This window comes from Chelonia mydas, chromosome 13, assembly GCF_015237465.2.
Source record: "Chelonia mydas isolate rCheMyd1 chromosome 13, rCheMyd1.pri.v2, whole genome shotgun sequence".
NCBI classification, from domain to species: Eukaryota; Metazoa; Chordata; order Testudines; family Cheloniidae; genus Chelonia; species Chelonia mydas.
This window is the reverse complement of record NC_051253.2, coordinates 38117592-38136338: the sequence shown is the minus strand read 5'-3', so window position 1 is coordinate 38136338 and position 18747 is coordinate 38117592. Positions and strand designations below refer to the sequence as shown.

Genomic DNA, 18747 nt, shown 5'->3' with positions numbered 1-18747 from the left:
CCCAGAGAGACAATCCCAGCCCCCGTGTCTGTGCACTTACCAGCCAATCCCCTGACAGCTTTTCCCTCCAACTCCAGGGAAAATGAAACTTTGGCTCCATTTAGTGTTCATTGTAGCAGCTCTGGGAGGTATCCTCTCCCCTGGAAAGCATGGCGGGGCAAAGGAGCAGTCTATTATCGCTATTACGATTATCTGATTGATAATATCTTTCTATCCCAGGTGCCCAGTCTCAGCCTCTGATCCCAGAGTCACAAGTTTATGTGCAAAAGCCCAGAGACTCTCTCTGTATTTCCTGCAAACCCACCGGGTTCACCCTCAGCAGCTACTCAATGAGCTGGGTCAGACAGGCTCCTGGGAAGGGACTGGAGTGGAGTGCAGAGGGGAAATACACCCAACTTCAACTACCATCAATGACGCACAGGGACGCTTCACCATCTCTAGGGACAACCCCAACAACCTGCTGTATCTGCAAATGATCGGCCTGAAATACAGTGAGCAGAAAGCTATTAAGCTCAGAAGAAAAAACGAGGTGAAATGGCACAAACTTTGCCAACACACTGCAGAGGGCAGCAGTGAATTACAATGAAATACTGTTAGAGTAAACTATTTCAAGGATAAGTATTAAAGGGCATGTTTGTGCACAAAGCAGCAGGTAAATATTTAGGGATTTTTATGTTATTAATAATATGAGAAAATATTCTTTCAGGTCTTGTACAGCCAATGACACTACGGAGAATAAAAGTAAAGTTAAATCAATGGGACTAAGAATTGTGCTTAAATGTAAAAGGTGTCCTGCACAGAGATGGTTAAGCAAATGCCTCAGTGCTTTCCTGAAGCAAGGCCTAAGAAATTGTTCTAGGGTCTAGATGAAAAATACTTGAAAATTATCCACTGAGCTCCTATGTCCATTAAATTATTTGGAATATGCCCAGGTCAGTAGAGGGGCAGGGGGAATCTCCCTCCGCACACTGCTCCTACCTGCAAGCACCACCCCCGCAGCTCCCATTTGTCGGGAGCCAATGGGAGCTGCAGGGGCAGTGCTTGCAGAGAGGGGAACATGCGGAGCCATGTGTGCCCCCCTCACCCCACCCCAGGGGCCACAGGAGTTGTTGGCCATTTCCAGGAGTAGTGTGGGGCCCAGGTAGGCAGGGAGCCTGCCTTAGCCGCTGGAGGTAAATGCTGCAATATACAAGGCTGGTGCTTACCCAGGAGACCTCATGGGGGGCAATTTTATCGTGCCTGGGACATTCCCATGAGGCTATTTTTTGTGACTGTGACACCTTGTCTCCGTACACTTCTAGGAGGAGTTCAAATACCTTTTCCACATCTTTCTTGTCTGCCATTGCCATGAGCTTAACTGTGGCCTTGGCCCTGGCCCTTGAGGTGTTCCTCTATGAAGTCCATATGATCCTCTTCAGGTACTCTTAGCACACACAGAGTTGCCTTCACAGACTTGACTCACTCCTCTACTGTAATGTCTCCTGGTCTTGTTGGGAAGCCATCAAACTCTGGACTTTCTGCTCCCATACATAAATAGTAGGGGGTTTCTTAGCTTCTGCTGCCTGATGGTCTATTACTGCCTAGCCAGGTGATAAGGCTTCTCTCTGTTCTGTTCTAGCTTGTTGTATGCCTCAGCTTGGTCTGATCATCTGCGCACAAGTTCAGCAAAGTGGGCCCATAGTTCTTCAATTCCAGCCATTCTGGGTTCTTGACCAGGCCTGGACAGTGCTGTCAGAACTCAACCAGTAAACCAGTGGGGTGGACCCTGTGGATAGGATCCTGTTCATGATGCCAATTATGTAAGCGGGGAATGGTCCAGCTACTGTGGGGAACTTTCCTGGCTTATACACTACCCGGTGAAATGGGCTAGCGAAAGGATCTGAGTCCTCACTCCAACTACCTTTACCCCCTTAGCTCGGCCCCACTCTGACGACCCAGGCAATTCCAGCTCACACAGAGGATGGGACCCCCCTTGCCCAGTTTACAATCTGAGTGTAAATGGGAAGTGGAGTGGGAATGGAAATATAAACAGGAATATAAATATCAACCGTGCATAATAATCTTCCTTCACTGAGCCTGAATCCTCCTCGACTCTCCCAAAGAAAACACCCAGACACCCGCTCTTGGCACACTAATGTCAGGGAGGCTTCACTGCAAAACTTAACTCTGTCCTCAGACTCCCTCCCCCCCCCCAGCTTCTCCCACCTGCACCCACAGGGGGCCCCCAGACCTGCTCCAAAGCACGAGCCAGGATTGCTCAGATCACGTTCCTAGTGTCATGGATCATTTCAATGTAGCCGGTCACTGCTGGGAAGGGAAAGGGGCTTCCCTCCCAAATCCCTCCCAGCGCCATGGGAAATCTTCCGTCTCCAGCGGGGGCCCAGCCCAATGGATCCCTGAGACAAGACTTCGCGCCTCCCCCCACCGGACACTGACCCCCCTGACCGGACGTTGCATGGCCCTTATGCTTGTGGAACCGGGCTCCAGAGCTGAGTCCCCCAATCCCCAATATCAGGTCAAAAAGCCAGACCCTCAGTTCCCATGGAGGAAATACAGTCCCTGCAGGGAGCTGTTCATTCCTCCCAGGGTCCGAAAGTGTCAGGAGGACCCAGCGCCCTGTGCGCTGCACAGACACACAGGACGGGACAGTCTGACTCCTGCAGCCGGAGCCCGAGGGCGAGTCAATCCGATCACTGGCAGCAGGAGTGTGTGTCTCTTATAAAGCGGGGCATGCAAATGAGGGAGACAGTTTCCTCTTTAAATCTCTGCCTCCCTCTGCCCAGGCTGCACCCGGAGACACAATCCGCAGCCCCCTGGGTCTGTGCAGTCACCAGCCAGTCCCCTGAGAACTTTCCCCTCCAGCACCCGGGAAAATGGGATTTTTGCTCCTTGTCATTGTCGCTCTAGCAGCTTTGGAAGGTATTTTCCTCCTCTGAAGACCTGGCAGAGTTCGAAGAATATTGTGTTCTCTGTTTTTATACCGATATTAATGGCCTGTCTTTATTCCAGGTGTCCGGTCCCAGACGCTGGTGGAGTCCGGAGGGGGTGAAAGCCCGGAGACTCTCTCCGCCTCTCCTGCAAAGCCTCCGGGTTCACTTCAGCAGCTACTATGCTGGGTCCGCCAGGCTCCCGGGAAGGGACTGGAATGGGTCGCTTATATCAGCAGCACTGGGGGTAGTACTACTACCTCGATTCAGTGAAAGGGCGATTCACCATCTCCAGGGATACTCCAAGAGTGAGCTGTATCTGCAAATGACCGGCCTGAAGCCCGAGGACACCGCCCGCTATTACTGTGCGGAGACACAGTGAACCAAACCGGTTTGTGATCGTACAAAAACCCAGGCGCGGAATCGCCCTTCTCCCGGCGGCCGCGCGGGGGCAGCAGCGACACCCCCCGCTTCGGGCTCGGGCAGGAGACCCGGCACCCGGGGGAACGGAACACAACCTCCCGCCAGTTTTAACCCTTCCGTTCCCGGACTCTGAATGGCCCATTTCCCTACCCCAGAGATGGAGGCCGGGTGTGGAAATGGGCCATGCAGGGTCCGGGCGGGGCTGGGGGCAGAGATCACCCGGCGCCGGAATAAACCCCGCTCCGCTGCGCCTGGGGATGTGGCACCGCCGGGACTGTCCAAAGAGACTCGAGCATTTTTTCCATCCATTCGACAGCTGGAAATCACAGCCCTGGTGTAAACGGTGCAGCTCAGGATCCTGCCCACAATAAAGTGCCCCCATGTCACAGAGTCACCATGGAGATAAAAGGCCCCGCCCCTCAGCCCCGATGGCATCACTCAGCCCAGCGCTGGCCCGCCGGGCATTGGGGACAGTCACGTGGCTAAGGGCTGTGGACAGGACACGGTGGGGTTTCATGGGGTCGCTCGGGGGAGGCGGCTGCCGAGGGAGAAGCAGAGGCCCGTGGTGGCACGAGGGTCACAGAGCAGCTCCCACTGAGTGAGATTCACCATCTCCAGAGACAATCCCAACAACCTGCTGCATCTGAAAATGACCGCCTGAAGCCCAGGGGCACCGCCCGGTACCACTCTCGGTTCCTGGGCAATGTGTCTCCCCTTCCTGCCCAGAGCCCCGCTGGGCTGCGGTGCAGATCCCTCGCTCCATCTGTGAACTCCAATCCGGAGTGAGTCCAGCTCTGAGTCGCTCTCCGCTCGAGACCTGGCACGTTGGCTCTCCCGGGTCCCATCCCTGTGTGTGTGGGAAAGACCCCAGGAATATTCATACCTAGACTCAAGACATAGCAACTATGTTGCCGGCACTTAGTGCCAGAGGAAGCAATAGCAGGGGTTTGTTGCCTGGTGTGTGTTATTTAATAATTATAACGGAGTGGAGAAGTGGAAAAGTTTATTTGAAGCTTTAAAGAAGGTATAAGGAGAATAGAATTTTAAATTTTGTACCAGCTGCTCCTCCCCTATGTCCAAGTGACCGGTTCCTCACCGTCACCCACAGCTGCTTCTCCACTATATGAGTGCATTGCACCATTGTGCCCTCCGGGGTCGATCAAATCGCGTCTCCTCCGAGGCCCCGATGAACTCACCGGTGCGCGCTGGGCGTCGGTTTTCGCCGCAATCTTCGACCTCCAGGAGGGGTCCGGGCAAGGCTAAATAGCAGCCTCGTCGCCCACCCAGTTACGCCAAAAGCTGTTGCCGGCACCCAGTGCCAGAGGCGAACAACAGCAGGGGTTCGTTGCCCAGTGTGCGTCACCCAATAATCACAACGGGGTGGAGAAGCAGAAAAGTTTATTTGCAGCTGCAACAAGGTACAGGGAGAATAGAATCTCAAATCCTGCACCCAGAGCAGGAAGTTACACAGGCTTTTATACATTTTTTTTTTAGTATATTTATTTAATAGCAATCTGCCTTAAGTATTTATATAGCCAGCTAATTTAGTTACCAGCTATTTTTTTTTTGTTTTTTGTATTATTTATTAAATTATTAATATAAAGCTGCTTTGTTTAGCATTGTTTTGCCATATTTGCCCTGTTTGGCCTTGTTTAATTTTAGGCAGTTTGATTTTGCAACATATTGTTGCAGATTTTAGCATAACTGCTGCGAGTGCTTTCAGGCGGGGGGGGGGGGGGGGGGGGGGGGGGGGGGGGGGTGGGGGGGGGGGGGGGGGGGGCAAAGTCACTTCGGCCTAGTGTGAGGGGCCTTAATCGACACTCATGGTCTTCCATCCCCTCCAGTTACCTAGTGGCCATGCCCAGTGTCCCCAACAACTAGATTACTTCCGTCCCATGGCTGGGGAAATAAACAAGGAGTCTTTACACTGGTGCCTGTTGTAGATCCTAGGTGGGGAAGAGAAATTTGATAACGGGCTCTTCAGTCTGGCAGACAAAGGTACAACAGGATCCGATGCTGGAAGCTGAAGCTAGACAATGTCCAGCTGGAAAGAAGGTGTTTTTTAAAAAGACATTGAGGTGAATTAACCATTGGAACAACTGATCAAGAGTCATGGTGGATTCTCCGTCACGAGCAACTATCCTCTATGATTCTGTGTCTTTTAGAAAATAAAGAAATGCAAAATCCATCTAAGCGAGATTTAGGTTAGATATGGGGGGTGGGGGAGAGGACTTTCTAAGGATAAGCATATTTAACTATCAGCATTGGAACCGGTTACCTAGGGAGGTTGTGAAATCCCCATCACTGGAGGTTTTTAAGAACAGATGAAGAACCAGGGTGGTCTAGGTATATCTAATCCTGCCTCAGGCAGGGGGGTCGGTCGCTGACCTCTTGAAGTCCCTTTCCAGCCCTACCTTTCTAGGATTCTCTGAATTTCTTGTACTCTGTGACTGAAGCAGAAGGCAGTCAGAGTATTTCACTTTCTTTAGTGACTTTCTCCAGCGCAGGATCCCATTAGGTATTGTAATGAAGTGAATCACTGTGGATCCCATATCTCTAGCACAAGGATACACACCGCATCTTCAGGTTTCAGGCTGCTGATGTGCAAATGCACCAGTTACCTGAGGCATCTCTGGAGATGGTGAATTGCCCTTTCCCTGAGTCCAGGTAATATGGGGTACCTGCACTATCTATGCTGGAGACCCACTCCAGTCCCTTCCCAGGAACATGATGGATCCAATCCGCCAGTTGCTGCTGATGAAGAAGCCGGAGGCTTTGCAGGAGAGAGGAGAGTCTCCGGGCTTTTTCACATCCCTCCAGACTCCACCAGCTGGACCTCTGACAGAGCTCCTGCAGGGAGAATATCATGAATCACATCTGGAATTTTCAAAGGGTAAAGTCAAGGGGAATTAGATACCCCATTACCTAAGTCCCCTTCAAAAATGTCAATCAACTTTCCAGTAGGCCCTGCTCCAAACCCCACTCAGACCAATGGAAGTCCTCCCCTTGCCTTTAGTGAACTTTGCATCAGGCCCATAAAGCACAATATTCCCCAATATCTCCAGAAAATGTCAGAAATGATAATTCCTTTAAAGGCCTCTAGACTGAAGAGACAATTCAGCCAAAATATGCTGTTGATGCTGGATAAAGTGCTCATGGTGTCCGGCATTAGCTGCCCGAACCCCTCCTTGTGTCCTAGCCATGCAGGTGCAGACTATTAAATGACTTAGGCAGGGCATTAAGGATATGCATTTGCATATCTTTTTTCTTTATGAGCCATGTTTGAGCTCTAGCCCTCAAGCTATCTTAGGTTTTTATATTGTCCCCATTACTGTAGTGTCTGAGCATCACAACCATTGAAGTATTTAGGGTAACAAGAAAACATTTTACAAATACTTTAGAAGCAAAGGAAGATGAAGGACAGGGAAGGACCACTGTCAGTGAGGAGGGAAACACAGTCACAAGAAATGCAGCAATTGCCAAATATTAAATGTCATTTTTGTTCAGGTTTTCTCCAAAGAGGTTAGCATTAATCAGAGGACTAACAGTGAACATCAGTGTAAATGGGGTAGGTCTGAGGCTAAAATAGGGAAACAACAAGTTAAGAATTATTAGACAAGTAGACGTCCTCAAGTCAGCAGGGCCAGATGAAATACACCAGAGAATACTTAAGGACTGGCCAAAGAGATCTTAGCGATTAAAGAATATTTTTGAGAACTCTCGGAGGACAGGAGAGATCCCAGAGGACTGGAAGAGGGCAAGTGATACCTATCAATAAAAAGCAGATAAGGCAACCAGGAATTATAAACCACTAACTTAACTTCTGTACCCGAAAGAATGGAGCAAATAATCAATTTGCAAGCACCTAGAAGATAGGTGACAACTAACAGTCAACATGGATTTGTAAAAACAAATCACGTCAAACCTGTTACCCTTTCTTTCAACCCAAAATCTTGGTAACTTTTACTCTGTGTGAGGTGCTGTCAGTAAATAAAAACTTTCCCCCCTTATTTATACCTTAGTAATAGAATGACATGTCCCTTAAGCAAACTTGTTAAGTAAGCAGTTTCAATGGTCAAGCAAGAGGTTCCTTCTGATTATCAATTAACCAGGTGTGGGTTTTTCCAGAGTTTGCAGCCTTGAGGCCCCAATAGACATTCCTGAGGCACATTCTGCTCTTCTAAGATGCATGTATAGCAACTTCAACACAATTCTTATCAGGAAGGACACGGGGTCAAGCTGCCCTCTCTGTGGCACAAAACTCCCCCCTCCGCTCCTGCCTTGGTCAAACTGAGAGTGCTGAATGCCAATTTACAGCCTGCTGACTTGGCTGCTTTTAGCAATAAGCCATAGTGGTTTCAGGCACTTTTTGGTTTGCCAAAGTCTCCCCGTACAAAACCCACCTCATATCCTCCTTTGACAGGGTAACAAGATGAGGGGATGGGGGCTGGGGACAAGAACAGTAGATGTGGTATATCTCAACTTTAGTCAGACATTTCATACAGTCTCAGATAGCCTTCTCATCAGCAAACCAGGGAAATATAGACTGATGATCCTATTATAAGGTAGGTGCACAACGTTAGAAAATGTTCTCAGAGAGTAGTTATCAATGTTCACAGTCAAGCTGGGAGGGAATACGGAGAAGGGTCCCACAGGATCTGTCCTGGGTCTACTTCTATTCAATAGCTCCATAAATGACTTGGATAATGGCAGAGAGAGTACACTTATAAAGTTTGCAGCTTATACCAATCTGGGAGGGGTTGCAAGCACTTCAGAGACCAGGATTAGAATTGAATGACTTGACAAATTGGAGACATGGTCTGAAATACATAGGCTGCCTCCACACTCACTGTCTGTGTAGCTAAACCCGGCAAGGAAAGGCTCTGACAGGGGGAAGTAGCAGTAAATTCCTTCCCAACCCCAAATATCAGTCAGTTGGACCTTGAGCATGTGGGCAAGACCCACCAGCCAGACACTGGGAAAGAGTTCTCTGTAGTAACTCAGAGCCCTCCCCACCTAGTGTCCCATCACTGGCTTGGGATATTTGCTACCAGCAGTTGTCGATGTGCCCACTCATCATACCATCCCCCTCCACATAAGTTTATCAAGCTCAGTCTTGAAACCAGTTCGGTTCCCCCCCCCCCGTTTTAGTTTAATTCTGGCTGAGATTTTCAAAGCCACCTAAGGCATTTAGATGCCTGGTTTATATGAGGAAGAAAGGCAGTTTTGGAAATCTTAACCCAAGTCATCTGGAACCTACCCTATTGTTACCTCCTCTTCCCTCTCTCCTATCCCTTTGTTTGCTGCCTGGCTTTAAAGGCTTTTGAACTGCCTCAGGCCTCATGCAATTAAGGAGGGCAACTCTTTTTTAAGAGCCAGAGAATTTCTCCTTCTCCGGCACACCCCGAGTAACTTACTTTGTGCTGTATTCCTTCGTCTGTTCCGGTAGGTTTCTGATTCAATAAATATTTGTGTTCATTTTTATTTCCCTGCTGGCAGCTTCTCAGGTAAGAACTTCAGAGGCACCTGGGATAAAAGAAGGAAAGAAATGCAGCCAAAAGGAATCGTTGATTCTCCAGATAACTGAAGAACGTGTTTTGCTGAATCATGGCCTAGATCTTTAATATTTGTTTATTTCCAGGTGTCTCTTCTCTCAAATCCAGTTAATCCAGTCCGGAGCAGAAGTTAAAAAACCAGGAGACTCTGCAAAAATCTCCTGTGTACGTGTAGCCAGACACTTGACTAGCCACGGTATGCACTGGGCACGGAGGTCTACGGGGAAAGGACTGAAATGGGTGTCTTCAATTACAAACGGGGCTGGTGACACCCATACTACACAGACTCGGTTAAAGGGCGCAAAAAGAAAAGGAGTACTTGTGGCACCTTAGAGACTAACCAATTTATTTGAGCATAAGCTTTCGTGAGCTACAGCTCACTTCATTGGATGCACCATCTCCAGAGACAACACCCAGAACCTGTTGTTCTTGCAAATGAATGGGCGGAAGCCAGAGGACACAGCTGTTATATTACTGTGCCAGATGAGAGTGAACACAGGGTCGGAGAACGTACCCTTGTTCACTCAAAAACTCCTAGTGGGAGATTCCAGGTCATCTCTCCACCAGATGGCAGCCGTGGCCCACTTTAGGAGGGGCCAGGGAAAGGCCTAACTGCAGCTCAGAATGACACCTGTCCTAGATGCAGGCCCATCTCTTAATGACAGCACTGGATAAAACACCATTCGTGGGCTAATGCGAGAATGCTTTCTCTCCCGCTGAAAATTTCATCTCTTTTTATTGAAATTTTCTGCTGAAAATTTCACTTCCCGTCAATGAAAAGGTTTAATTAATTTTGAGGAAAGCAGACACTTTCTGCAAACATCTTCGTTTAGCCAAAAGCCCAATGCTCTTAAAGTTTTGATGGAAAGTTTTGGGCCAGCTCTAATTATTTGCCCTTTTTCAATAGAAGGATTCCGCTTCAGTAAGGAATGGACAGACAGACATGTTGAGATTATTCTTACCTCTTCTTCCTACTCCCCAGACCTACCCCTTACTTTGTGTCCTTCCCCTCTTGCATCTTTCCTTTGACCAAGTCCTGATCCTTCAAGTGGAAGAATTTGGAGCACCTTGAAGGGTTGAGATAAAGGCCCTGATTCAGCAAAGCACTCTGCTTAGCATTTCCAGAGGAGTCTAAAGGTCCGTATCCAGGGGGATAAAAGCTCTGTGGCACGACTGTGCCTTGCCTGGGTCAGCTGGCTGGGACAAGAGACTAAAAATTTCTGTGTTGATATTCAGGCTGGAGATCCTCCAACCTCACAGGGTCCCAAAGCTCAGGCCCAGCCCAAGCCCAAGCCTGAATGTCTAAACAGCCATTTTTCGCCGCTTGGCCCCAGCCAGCTGACCCAGGCCAGCAGCGGGTTATCCCTGTGTAGACAAACCCCAACAGAGTGAGAAACCCAGATCCTATTGAACATAAGAGCTGCCATTATGGTTCAGACCACGGTCCGCATTGCCCAGTATCCTGTCAGACAGTGGCCTATACCAGAGCTTCAGGGGGAGTGAACCTAACAGGGCAATTTGCAGTGCTTTATCCCTGTCTTCCACTTCCAGCTTCAGGTAGCCAGCATGGGGTTGCATCCCTGAGCGTTTCAGCTAAAAGCTGATGAACTTATCCATGAATTTATCCATTTTTCACCATATTATAGTTTTGGCTATCAAACCATCCCATGGAAATGAGTTCCACAGGTTAGCTGTGCATTGCATGAGAAAGTATTTCCTCTTCTTTGGTATGAAACCCGCTGCTTATTAGTTTCATCTTCAGTGCAATGGAATTTGCTGGCCTATCTCCTTTCTGATGTTTCGAAAATCTCAACCACTGCTAAAATTGGTGCTTAAAAAGGTATGTACTTGTCTGTCTTGTCTCTTTAGGGTAGATTTTTCAAAGGGCCAAAGGGAGTTAGGCACTCAGTCCAATTACTGGATTTGGGCACCTAGCTACCTTCGGCTTCCTTGCAAACCCTAACCTTAAATTTTCAGGGGGAGAATTTCAAAGGCCCAAAGTGCATTGAAATTAAACATCCATGTGAACTGGCTGCTTAGCTCCCATTCATGCCTTTGACAAGGCTCCCTAAACTCCTCACTGCAGGTTCTTCCGAAGGGTGCCACAGCACTTTACACAAACGGGGTCTCTGTTTTGGTGGGGGGCCCTGGGCACTATTGTAAAAATAAAAATCTGATGCTCTTCCCCCTCCAAATCTTTTGTTACTCCTCAAGTAACTTGACTTTGTACTTCATCATCCATTTTCCCTGCAGCACATGAGTGAGGTGGAGAGTAATCCGTTCCTGACCCCCCCAAGTGACCAGCTGAAATCCTGAAGCATGACCATGAACTCAATACATAAATGGGAAGGGACCCACAGGGCTACTGAGCCCTGCTCCCCCACCATCACAACCAACCCCATCATACAAACCCCTCATAAATTTGTCCTGCTCTCTCAGTTACACTTAAGTCTTAAAACTAATTAAGAGAGAGCTGGCTTAATGGATGAGTGGGACTGTACGACACGGCTGCTTGTGATATTAAATAGGATCCTAATCAGAATTTCCTTTATTAGTGTTTCAGACATTGTAAGTAATTTTGGTATTTACTTCTCTTGAAATACAGAGGGATGAATTTGCACATGCTTTTGAATCATCTTTTGATAGATCTGAGTATTAATTGCTACAGGTCGTTTCCTCAGCTGATGTGAATTTAACTCCACTCAGATCCATAAATTCATTGTTTTAAATAAAACAGAGTAAAGTTATAAACTGAGCTAACAAAATACAACAGTTACAAATTCACTCACACTGCCAAGGTTCTGTCAGGTAGATGTTATGACCTGGCATTAGTAACTCTTCCCTCTTTGATACAGGAATGCACGAGAGTTACCCACTGTCAATCCAGGTCTGGAATTCTGAGACAATCGGTACAGTCGAAATATCAGATGAACTGATATCTCCCTGGCAGGTCTGTCTCTCTCTCTAACATTACACCTCACTCCTCTTCTACTCCCGCTCCTAACAGCTAACTTCCTACTTTCAAGACAGTTCTACAATCCCTTCTCCGTCGGATGAGTGATCTTCGGATTTGCTTGAAGTGTTGAAATGTCCAGTGACTCTTTCTGCCTTTAAATCAAAGAGAGAGAGATCGCAAGGCCAGGGTTTTTGCAACCAGGGACTATGTCAACGCTGACTGTTTACTTGTAGTCTCGGTCTCAGAATTGCTCTCCCTCACCTGGAATTTAAGTGGCTGTCTCTGTCCTCAGTTCTAAGTGACTCTCAGTAGCGTGGCATCCCCTTTTCAGTGCCTCTTTGCCCTGGGACGCCTCAGTAGAAGCACTGAGTAATTCCCTGGGGCTCCGCTTGCTGGGGATTTACAGCACAGAACTCCTGCAGGTGTTAATCAGTACACACTAGTGGAGGGTCTGTCCAGAGGGTTTCTCTCTCCCCCCACCCGCACCACAGTATCTGACCACCTCGCCACGGCTAATGTACTTATCCTCACAATACCCCCTACCCATTTTACAAACAGGGAGCTGGGGCACAAGGGAGCTGAGTGCCAGATTGTTAAAGATATTTAGGCACCTAAAGATGTACGAAGGCACCAAGTGGGATTATGAAAGGCATCTAAGCATCTTAAGCACTTAAGTTCCATTAAATTCCAAAAAAGTCAGGTGTTATGGACCGGCATGTAGGCAGCTGGCCTCATAGTCAAAACAGGAGTCAGGTGTAGGGGGCAGAGCTGGCATCCAAGGTGAGGAATGAAGCCAAGGGTCAGTAGCAGGGTTAACTGCCAATTACCTGAGCCAGGGGTCAAGATAGATGCAGAATCAGGAATGGAAATGAGGGTCAGAGCTGAGGTCAGCTGCCCAATGCCAGAGCCAAGGGTGAAGCTGGAGACAGGGTCGGAAGTCAGAGGCCAGGTCTGGTCACCGAGGAATGGAGGCGAGGCGTACGGGCAGGAGGAGAGACAGGATCAAGCACTGAGCAGAAGCAGGCTGGGAACAGGAAGGAATGTGGGGGTAAGGGAGGAGCAGGAATCAGGAGCAGGGCTGGGTGCAGGCACCAGCAAGGTCCAATGCAACCACAACAGGAAACCACCTCATTGCTTGGACAAACTTTCTCTTCCTCCTCCTGGCTTAAATGGCGTAGTTGGACCAATCAGTGGATCCTCAAATCAGAGGTCCCGTGGCGTAGCGTGTCCAGTTCTGGGCACTGCACTTTGGGAAAGATGTGAACAAATTGGAGAAAGTCCAGAAGAGAGCAACAACAACACAAAAAGATTAGGGAAATGCAACCTAGATGGAGCTACTAGAAGGTGGGTGCAAAACTGGTTGGAAAATTGTTCCCAGAGAGTAGTTATCCGTGGTTCAGTCATGCTGGAAGGGCATAACAGGTGGGGTCCCGCAGGGATCAGTTCAGGGTCTGGTTCTGGTCAATATCTTCATCAATGATTTAGATAATGGCATAGAGAATACACTTGTAAAATTTGCGAACGATACCAAGCTGGGAGGGGTTGCAAGTGCTTTGGAGGATAGGATTAAAATTCAAAATGATCTGGACAAACTGGAGAAATGGACTGAAGTAAATAGGATGAAATTCAATAAAGACAAATGCAAAGTACTCCACTTACGAAGGAACAATCAGTTGCACACATACAAAATAGGAAATGACTGGCCTAGGAAGGAGTACTTGCCGAAAGGGATCTGGGGTCATAGTGGACCACAAGCTAAATATGAGTTAACAGTGTAACGCTGTTACAGAAAAAGCAAACCTCCTTCTGGGATGTATTAGCAGGGAGTGTGGTAAGCAAGAGACGAGAAGTAATTTTTCCCCTTTACTCTGTGCTGATTAGGCCTCAACTAGAGTATTGTGTCCAGTTCTGGGTGCTACGTTTCAGGAAGGATGTGGACAAATTGGAGAGAATTCCAGAGAAGAGTGACACAAATGATTAAAGGTCTAGAAAACATGACCTAGGAGGGAAGATTGAAAAAACTGGGTTTGTTTAGTCTGGAAAAGAGAAGACTGAGAGGGGACATGATAACAGTTTTCAAGTACATAAAAGGTTGATACAAGGAGTAGGGAGAAGAATTGTTCTTAACCTCTAAGGATAGGACAAAAAACAATGGGCTTAAATTGCAGCAAGGGCGGTTTAGGTTGGACATTAGGAAAAAATTCCTAACTGTCAGGGTGGTTAAGCACTGGAATAAATTGCCGAGGGAGGTTGTGGAATCTCCATCATTGGAGATTTTTAAAAGGCAGGTTAGACAAACACCTGTCAGGAATGATCTAGATAATACATAGTCCTGCCTCGAGTGCAGGGGAACTGGAGTAGATAACCGTCTAGAGGTCCCTTCCAGTTCTATAATTCCATTAAAAGTCTATAAAAGCCTGACCTATGAGGAAAGATTTCAAAAGCTGGGTTTGTTTAGTGGCGGAGAAGGGTAGTCTGAGAGGGAACATGATAATAGTCTTCAAGTATGTAAAAGGTTATAAAGAGGAAGGTGCTAAATTCTTCTCTTAAAGCACCTGAGGACAGGAAATGAAGTAGTGTGGTTAAATTTTAAAAAGACAGGTTTCGGATTGGGCATTAGGAAAATCTTCCTCACTGTCAGGGTAGTTAAGCAATGGAACAAGTTACCTTGGGAGCTTGTGGATTCTCTGGCACTGGAGGTTTTCAATAACATATTAGACAAACACTTGTCAGGGAGCGTCTAAATAATATATAGTCCTGCTTCAGTGCAGGGGACTGGACTAGATGGCCTATCGAGGTCCCTTCCAGTCCTCACAGACAGGGGAAGCAGATGGTAACACAAACAATTTTGATCAGCATGATACAATCATTTATTTATTAAGGATGAGAAGCGGGAGGGAGACTGGATTTCCCAGGTAACCACGAGACAAATCTGGTCATCATGGAAAGCAGTGGTCAAACCATACACCACCTGCAAAGCGATTGCTGGATTGTTCATAGACTCTACAGAGCTTAGCCACCCCGTGAGAAATTACCTGCCTCCCAGGAGAAGCATGTGATTTCTTCAAGTGGCACTCACACCACGGGTACAGCACAAAGGTGCTGACAACAGTACTACAATGTGCTCTACAACCGGACAGGAGAGAAAGGAATCCCCAATGCCAGATGTTTACACACCAACTGCAAATGCAAAAATAACAAAATGAAACATTCTGAAACAGAGATAACACAGGACCTGCCCAAGTGTCGGCAATACTGTTCCTATAGCCTGCATCACAATGTATCAGAGCGCCAAAATCATGAGCTGGTCCTAACAGTATCTCCCTGCGGTTAGGAAAGTATCGTTATCCCAGCATTTAAGATGTGCAACCGAGACACCGAGTGAATAAGGGTCGTTTTCAAAGGTGGATAATGGTGAGATTTCCAAGGGAGGTAGGAACGTCACGCCAGGCAGGGAGGATTCATCTATTTCCACGCAGGCCCTCACAGCCATGACCCTGCTTTTTTTCTATCTTTATGGGCACAGCTGGAGTCGTATGCGGCATCGGGAAGGAATGTTCACCCCAATTAGATTGGCAGAGATCGTGGGGGTTTTCTCCTTCCTTTGCAACAAGGGGTATGGATCACTTGCCAAGATCACCGAGGTAAGTCTAATTTAATCAGTCCCCAGCCATTTGAGAAGCATTGGTGCACCTCAGCCTCTCCTTTTCTCTTCCTGTGACAAGTAACAGTCCAGCCTCCTCTGATCTGTACTACTTTGGTCTAGTTCTGGGTGCTGAGTTTAGTGCATGGGCACTGGGTGGTTGTGGTGGCCTGTAATATACATAGATATGGAGAGCTTTAAGTTTTATGGATAAATGTAAATGAATGTGAATTTCACTATATAAATGAAAAAAAAATTCCATCACTAATAATCCACATTTACAGATAAGCACAGTAAGAAAAATGCTGTTTGAGAACAGATTTTGATGTCAAGATATTTGCTTTGTACATTTTGACACGAGATGTGGACAATTTGTGCTTTAAACGTTTAAAAAAGCTTCAAGTTTTTGAATCTTAAAGTCTACAATCCTTAAAAAAAAATATTCTCTGACCCCCCTACACTATCATTTCCCCCAACTGTGAAAATTTTAAAAGTCAAAGTTTTAAAAAAGTGACAATAAGAACATTGATATTAACCATCAAAATTATAAAAAGATTAAAAAATTCCAATTCTGCCAAGTCTAGAAATGCAGGAGTTCAGACTAGGTGATAGGGTGGTCCCAAGCTGAGAACCTATCCAAGGTACTTATCTGACCCCCCACTACCACAGAATCTCAGCCTCTCTCAATGTGTAATGTATTTGTGGTCACTATGAAGTAAGGAAGGACTCTTCTCTTTGTACAGATGGGGAACTGAGGCAAAAGGAGACTTAGGGCCAGATTTTCAATGGTATTTATGCACCTAAAGATGTAGGAAGGCACAAAGAGGAAATATGAAAGGCAACTAGTTTGAGGTCTGGTCTACACTTGGGGGGGTGGACGGATCTAAGTTACGCAACTTCAGCTACGTGAATAACATAGCTGAAGTCGACGTACTTAGATCTACTCACCACAGTGTCTTCACTGCGGTAAGTCGATAGCTGACGCTCTCCCATCGACTCCGCCTGTGCCTCTCGCCGTGGTGGAGTATCAGAGTCAACGGGAGAGTGCTCGGTGGTCAATTTATCGTGTCTAGTCTAGACAGGATAAATCGACCCCCGCTGGATCGATCGCTGCCCCTCGATCCAGCAGGTAATGTAGACACGCCCTGAGAACCTCACTGGGGTTTAGGCGGTGAGCAGTGTAGCTACAGCAGAATGTAGGCAGTTTTGCACATGCCCATGGACAGAAACTTAAACACCCTGGAGACTTCATCATCAGGAATTTAGGCACCCAGGGAATTCAGGTGAGTCCAGGTTTAGGTGGCAGTGGAGTAGAGGTTTTGAGCAGCTCTTTGGGGCCTAAATATTGGACTTAGGTGCCTAAATCTCATGTTATCTAGCCCCTAAATTCCTTTGTAGCTTTTCCTGCAAGGGCCTGGGTCATGCTTGAAAACAGGGCAATTTAATTCAGACCTACCTGGACTTTATATACCATTTTATCTCTTTTTAAAATGAATAGTTTCAAGGACTGACCTTCTTTGAGCAACCCATAAGCCTCACTACAGCATCTCTCAAGACCTCCTTAACTCTATTGTTCCTGAGGCTGTAGATGAAAGGGTTCAACAGGGGTATCACCACCTCAGTGAGCAGAGAAGCTCCTTTTTCAGAATCCAAGGATTGGTTGTGCTGCGGTCGGACATGCACAAAAACGGAACTCCCGTAGGCAAGGGTTACTACGATGAGGTGAGAGACACAAGTGGAAAAGGCTTTTTTGCGCCCTTGGACGGAGGGGATCCTGAGGATAGTGGCTATGATGTGGGCGTAGGACACTATGGTCAACGTTAAGGAGCTCCGTGATACAATGGAGGAGAGAACGAAGTCTAGCATTTCGAGGTAGCTGGTGTCGACACAGGCAGCTTTTCGCAGAGGGTTGATAAGACCAAATAAATGGTCTAGTTCTTGGCTGCAGAAAGGTAGCCTGGTGTACACTATGGTTGGACCAAGCATGGATAGAGAAGCTACCATCCAACAGCTAAGGAGAAGCCTGGAGCACACCCTGCCATTCATAATGACTGTGTAGCATAAGGGCTTGAAGATGGCTACATATCTTTTGAAGGACATCACCTTCAGTAAGAACATAAAAACGGCTATACTGGGTCAGACCAAAGGTCCATCGAGCCCGGTATCCTGTCCGCCAACAGTGGCCAATGCCAGGTGCCCCAGAGGGAGTGAACCTAAGAGGTATCAAATGATTTCTCTCCTGCCATCCGTCTCCACCCTCTGACAAACACAGGCTAGGGACACCATTCCTTACCCATCCTGGCTAATAGTCATTAATGGACTTAACCTCCATGAATTTATCCCTTTTAAACCGTTATAGGCCTAGCCTTCACAACCTCCTCAGACAAGGAGTTCCCCAGGTTGACTGTGCACTGAGTGAAGAAGAACTTCCTTTTATTTGTTTTAAACCTGCTCCCCATTTATTTCATTTGGTGGCCCCTAGTTCTTATATTATGGGAACAAGTAAATAACTTTTCCTTATTCACTTTCTCACACCACTCAAGATTTTATAGACCTCTATCATATCCCCCCTTAGTCTCCTCTTTTCCAAGCTGAAAAGTCTTAGCCTCTTCAGCTTGGAAAAGAGGAGACTAAGGGGGGATATGATAGAGGTCTATCTATAGTATACTGTATCTATAGTAGGACAAACTCCACTGTGCTCAGCAAGATGAAGAAGAAGGTCTGGGCCAGACAAGCAGTGATGGAGATGGTCTTCCTCTCTGAAAGGAGGCTGACCAGCATTGTAGGGGAAATCACCGAGGTGAACAAGATGTCCAGGAAGGACAAGTTGCTGAGGAAGAAAATACATGGCAGTGTGCAGGCGATAATGGAACCATATGACGGAAATGATGAGCATATTCCCCACGAGGGTGAGCAGGAAAAGCAGCAGCAGGACCACAAAGAGGAATATCTGCAGTTCTGAGGTGACCGGAAAAGCCAGCAGAATGAACGCTAACCCCACAGTTTGATTGAGAGGATTCATGAGCAGTGTAGGTCCTGTGGGAGGATGGATATGAAAGGTGAGGGACCTAGAGAAAAACATTTCAGGTAGTTGAAATAACATGTCTAGGGGGAAATTCATTTTATACATAAAATTAAAATTAATGGGAACTGTTTGTCTGGATCTGAAATGTGGCTTTGTAAGTCTCAGCTTTAAATCTCAAAAATGATTGAAGATCTAGGGAAAAAACCTTCACAAAGATA

At 47.1% G+C, this 18747-nt stretch overlaps 1 protein-coding gene and 1 long non-coding RNA gene across 2 annotated transcripts; one reads left to right on the top strand and one right to left on the bottom strand.

Moving 5' to 3' along the window:
* The first annotated feature begins 2656 nt into the window (after window positions 1-2656).
* Window positions 2657-3049, top strand: LOC122462806. Its single transcript, XR_006285614.1, has 2 exons — window positions 2657-2919; window positions 3010-3049. It is a non-coding gene; the product is annotated as an uncharacterized LOC122462806 (long non-coding RNA).
* A 13955-nt stretch (window positions 3050-17004) lies between these two features.
* LOC119563623 (olfactory receptor 6M1-like) lies at window positions 17005-18528 on the bottom strand. The gene is given in 3 exon segments (XM_037877058.2): window positions 17005-17618; window positions 18189-18345; window positions 18347-18528. Coding segments are annotated over 3 exon segments (951 nt in total). The 5' UTR covers window positions 18527-18528.
* Between the last annotated feature and the right edge of the window lie 219 nt (window positions 18529-18747).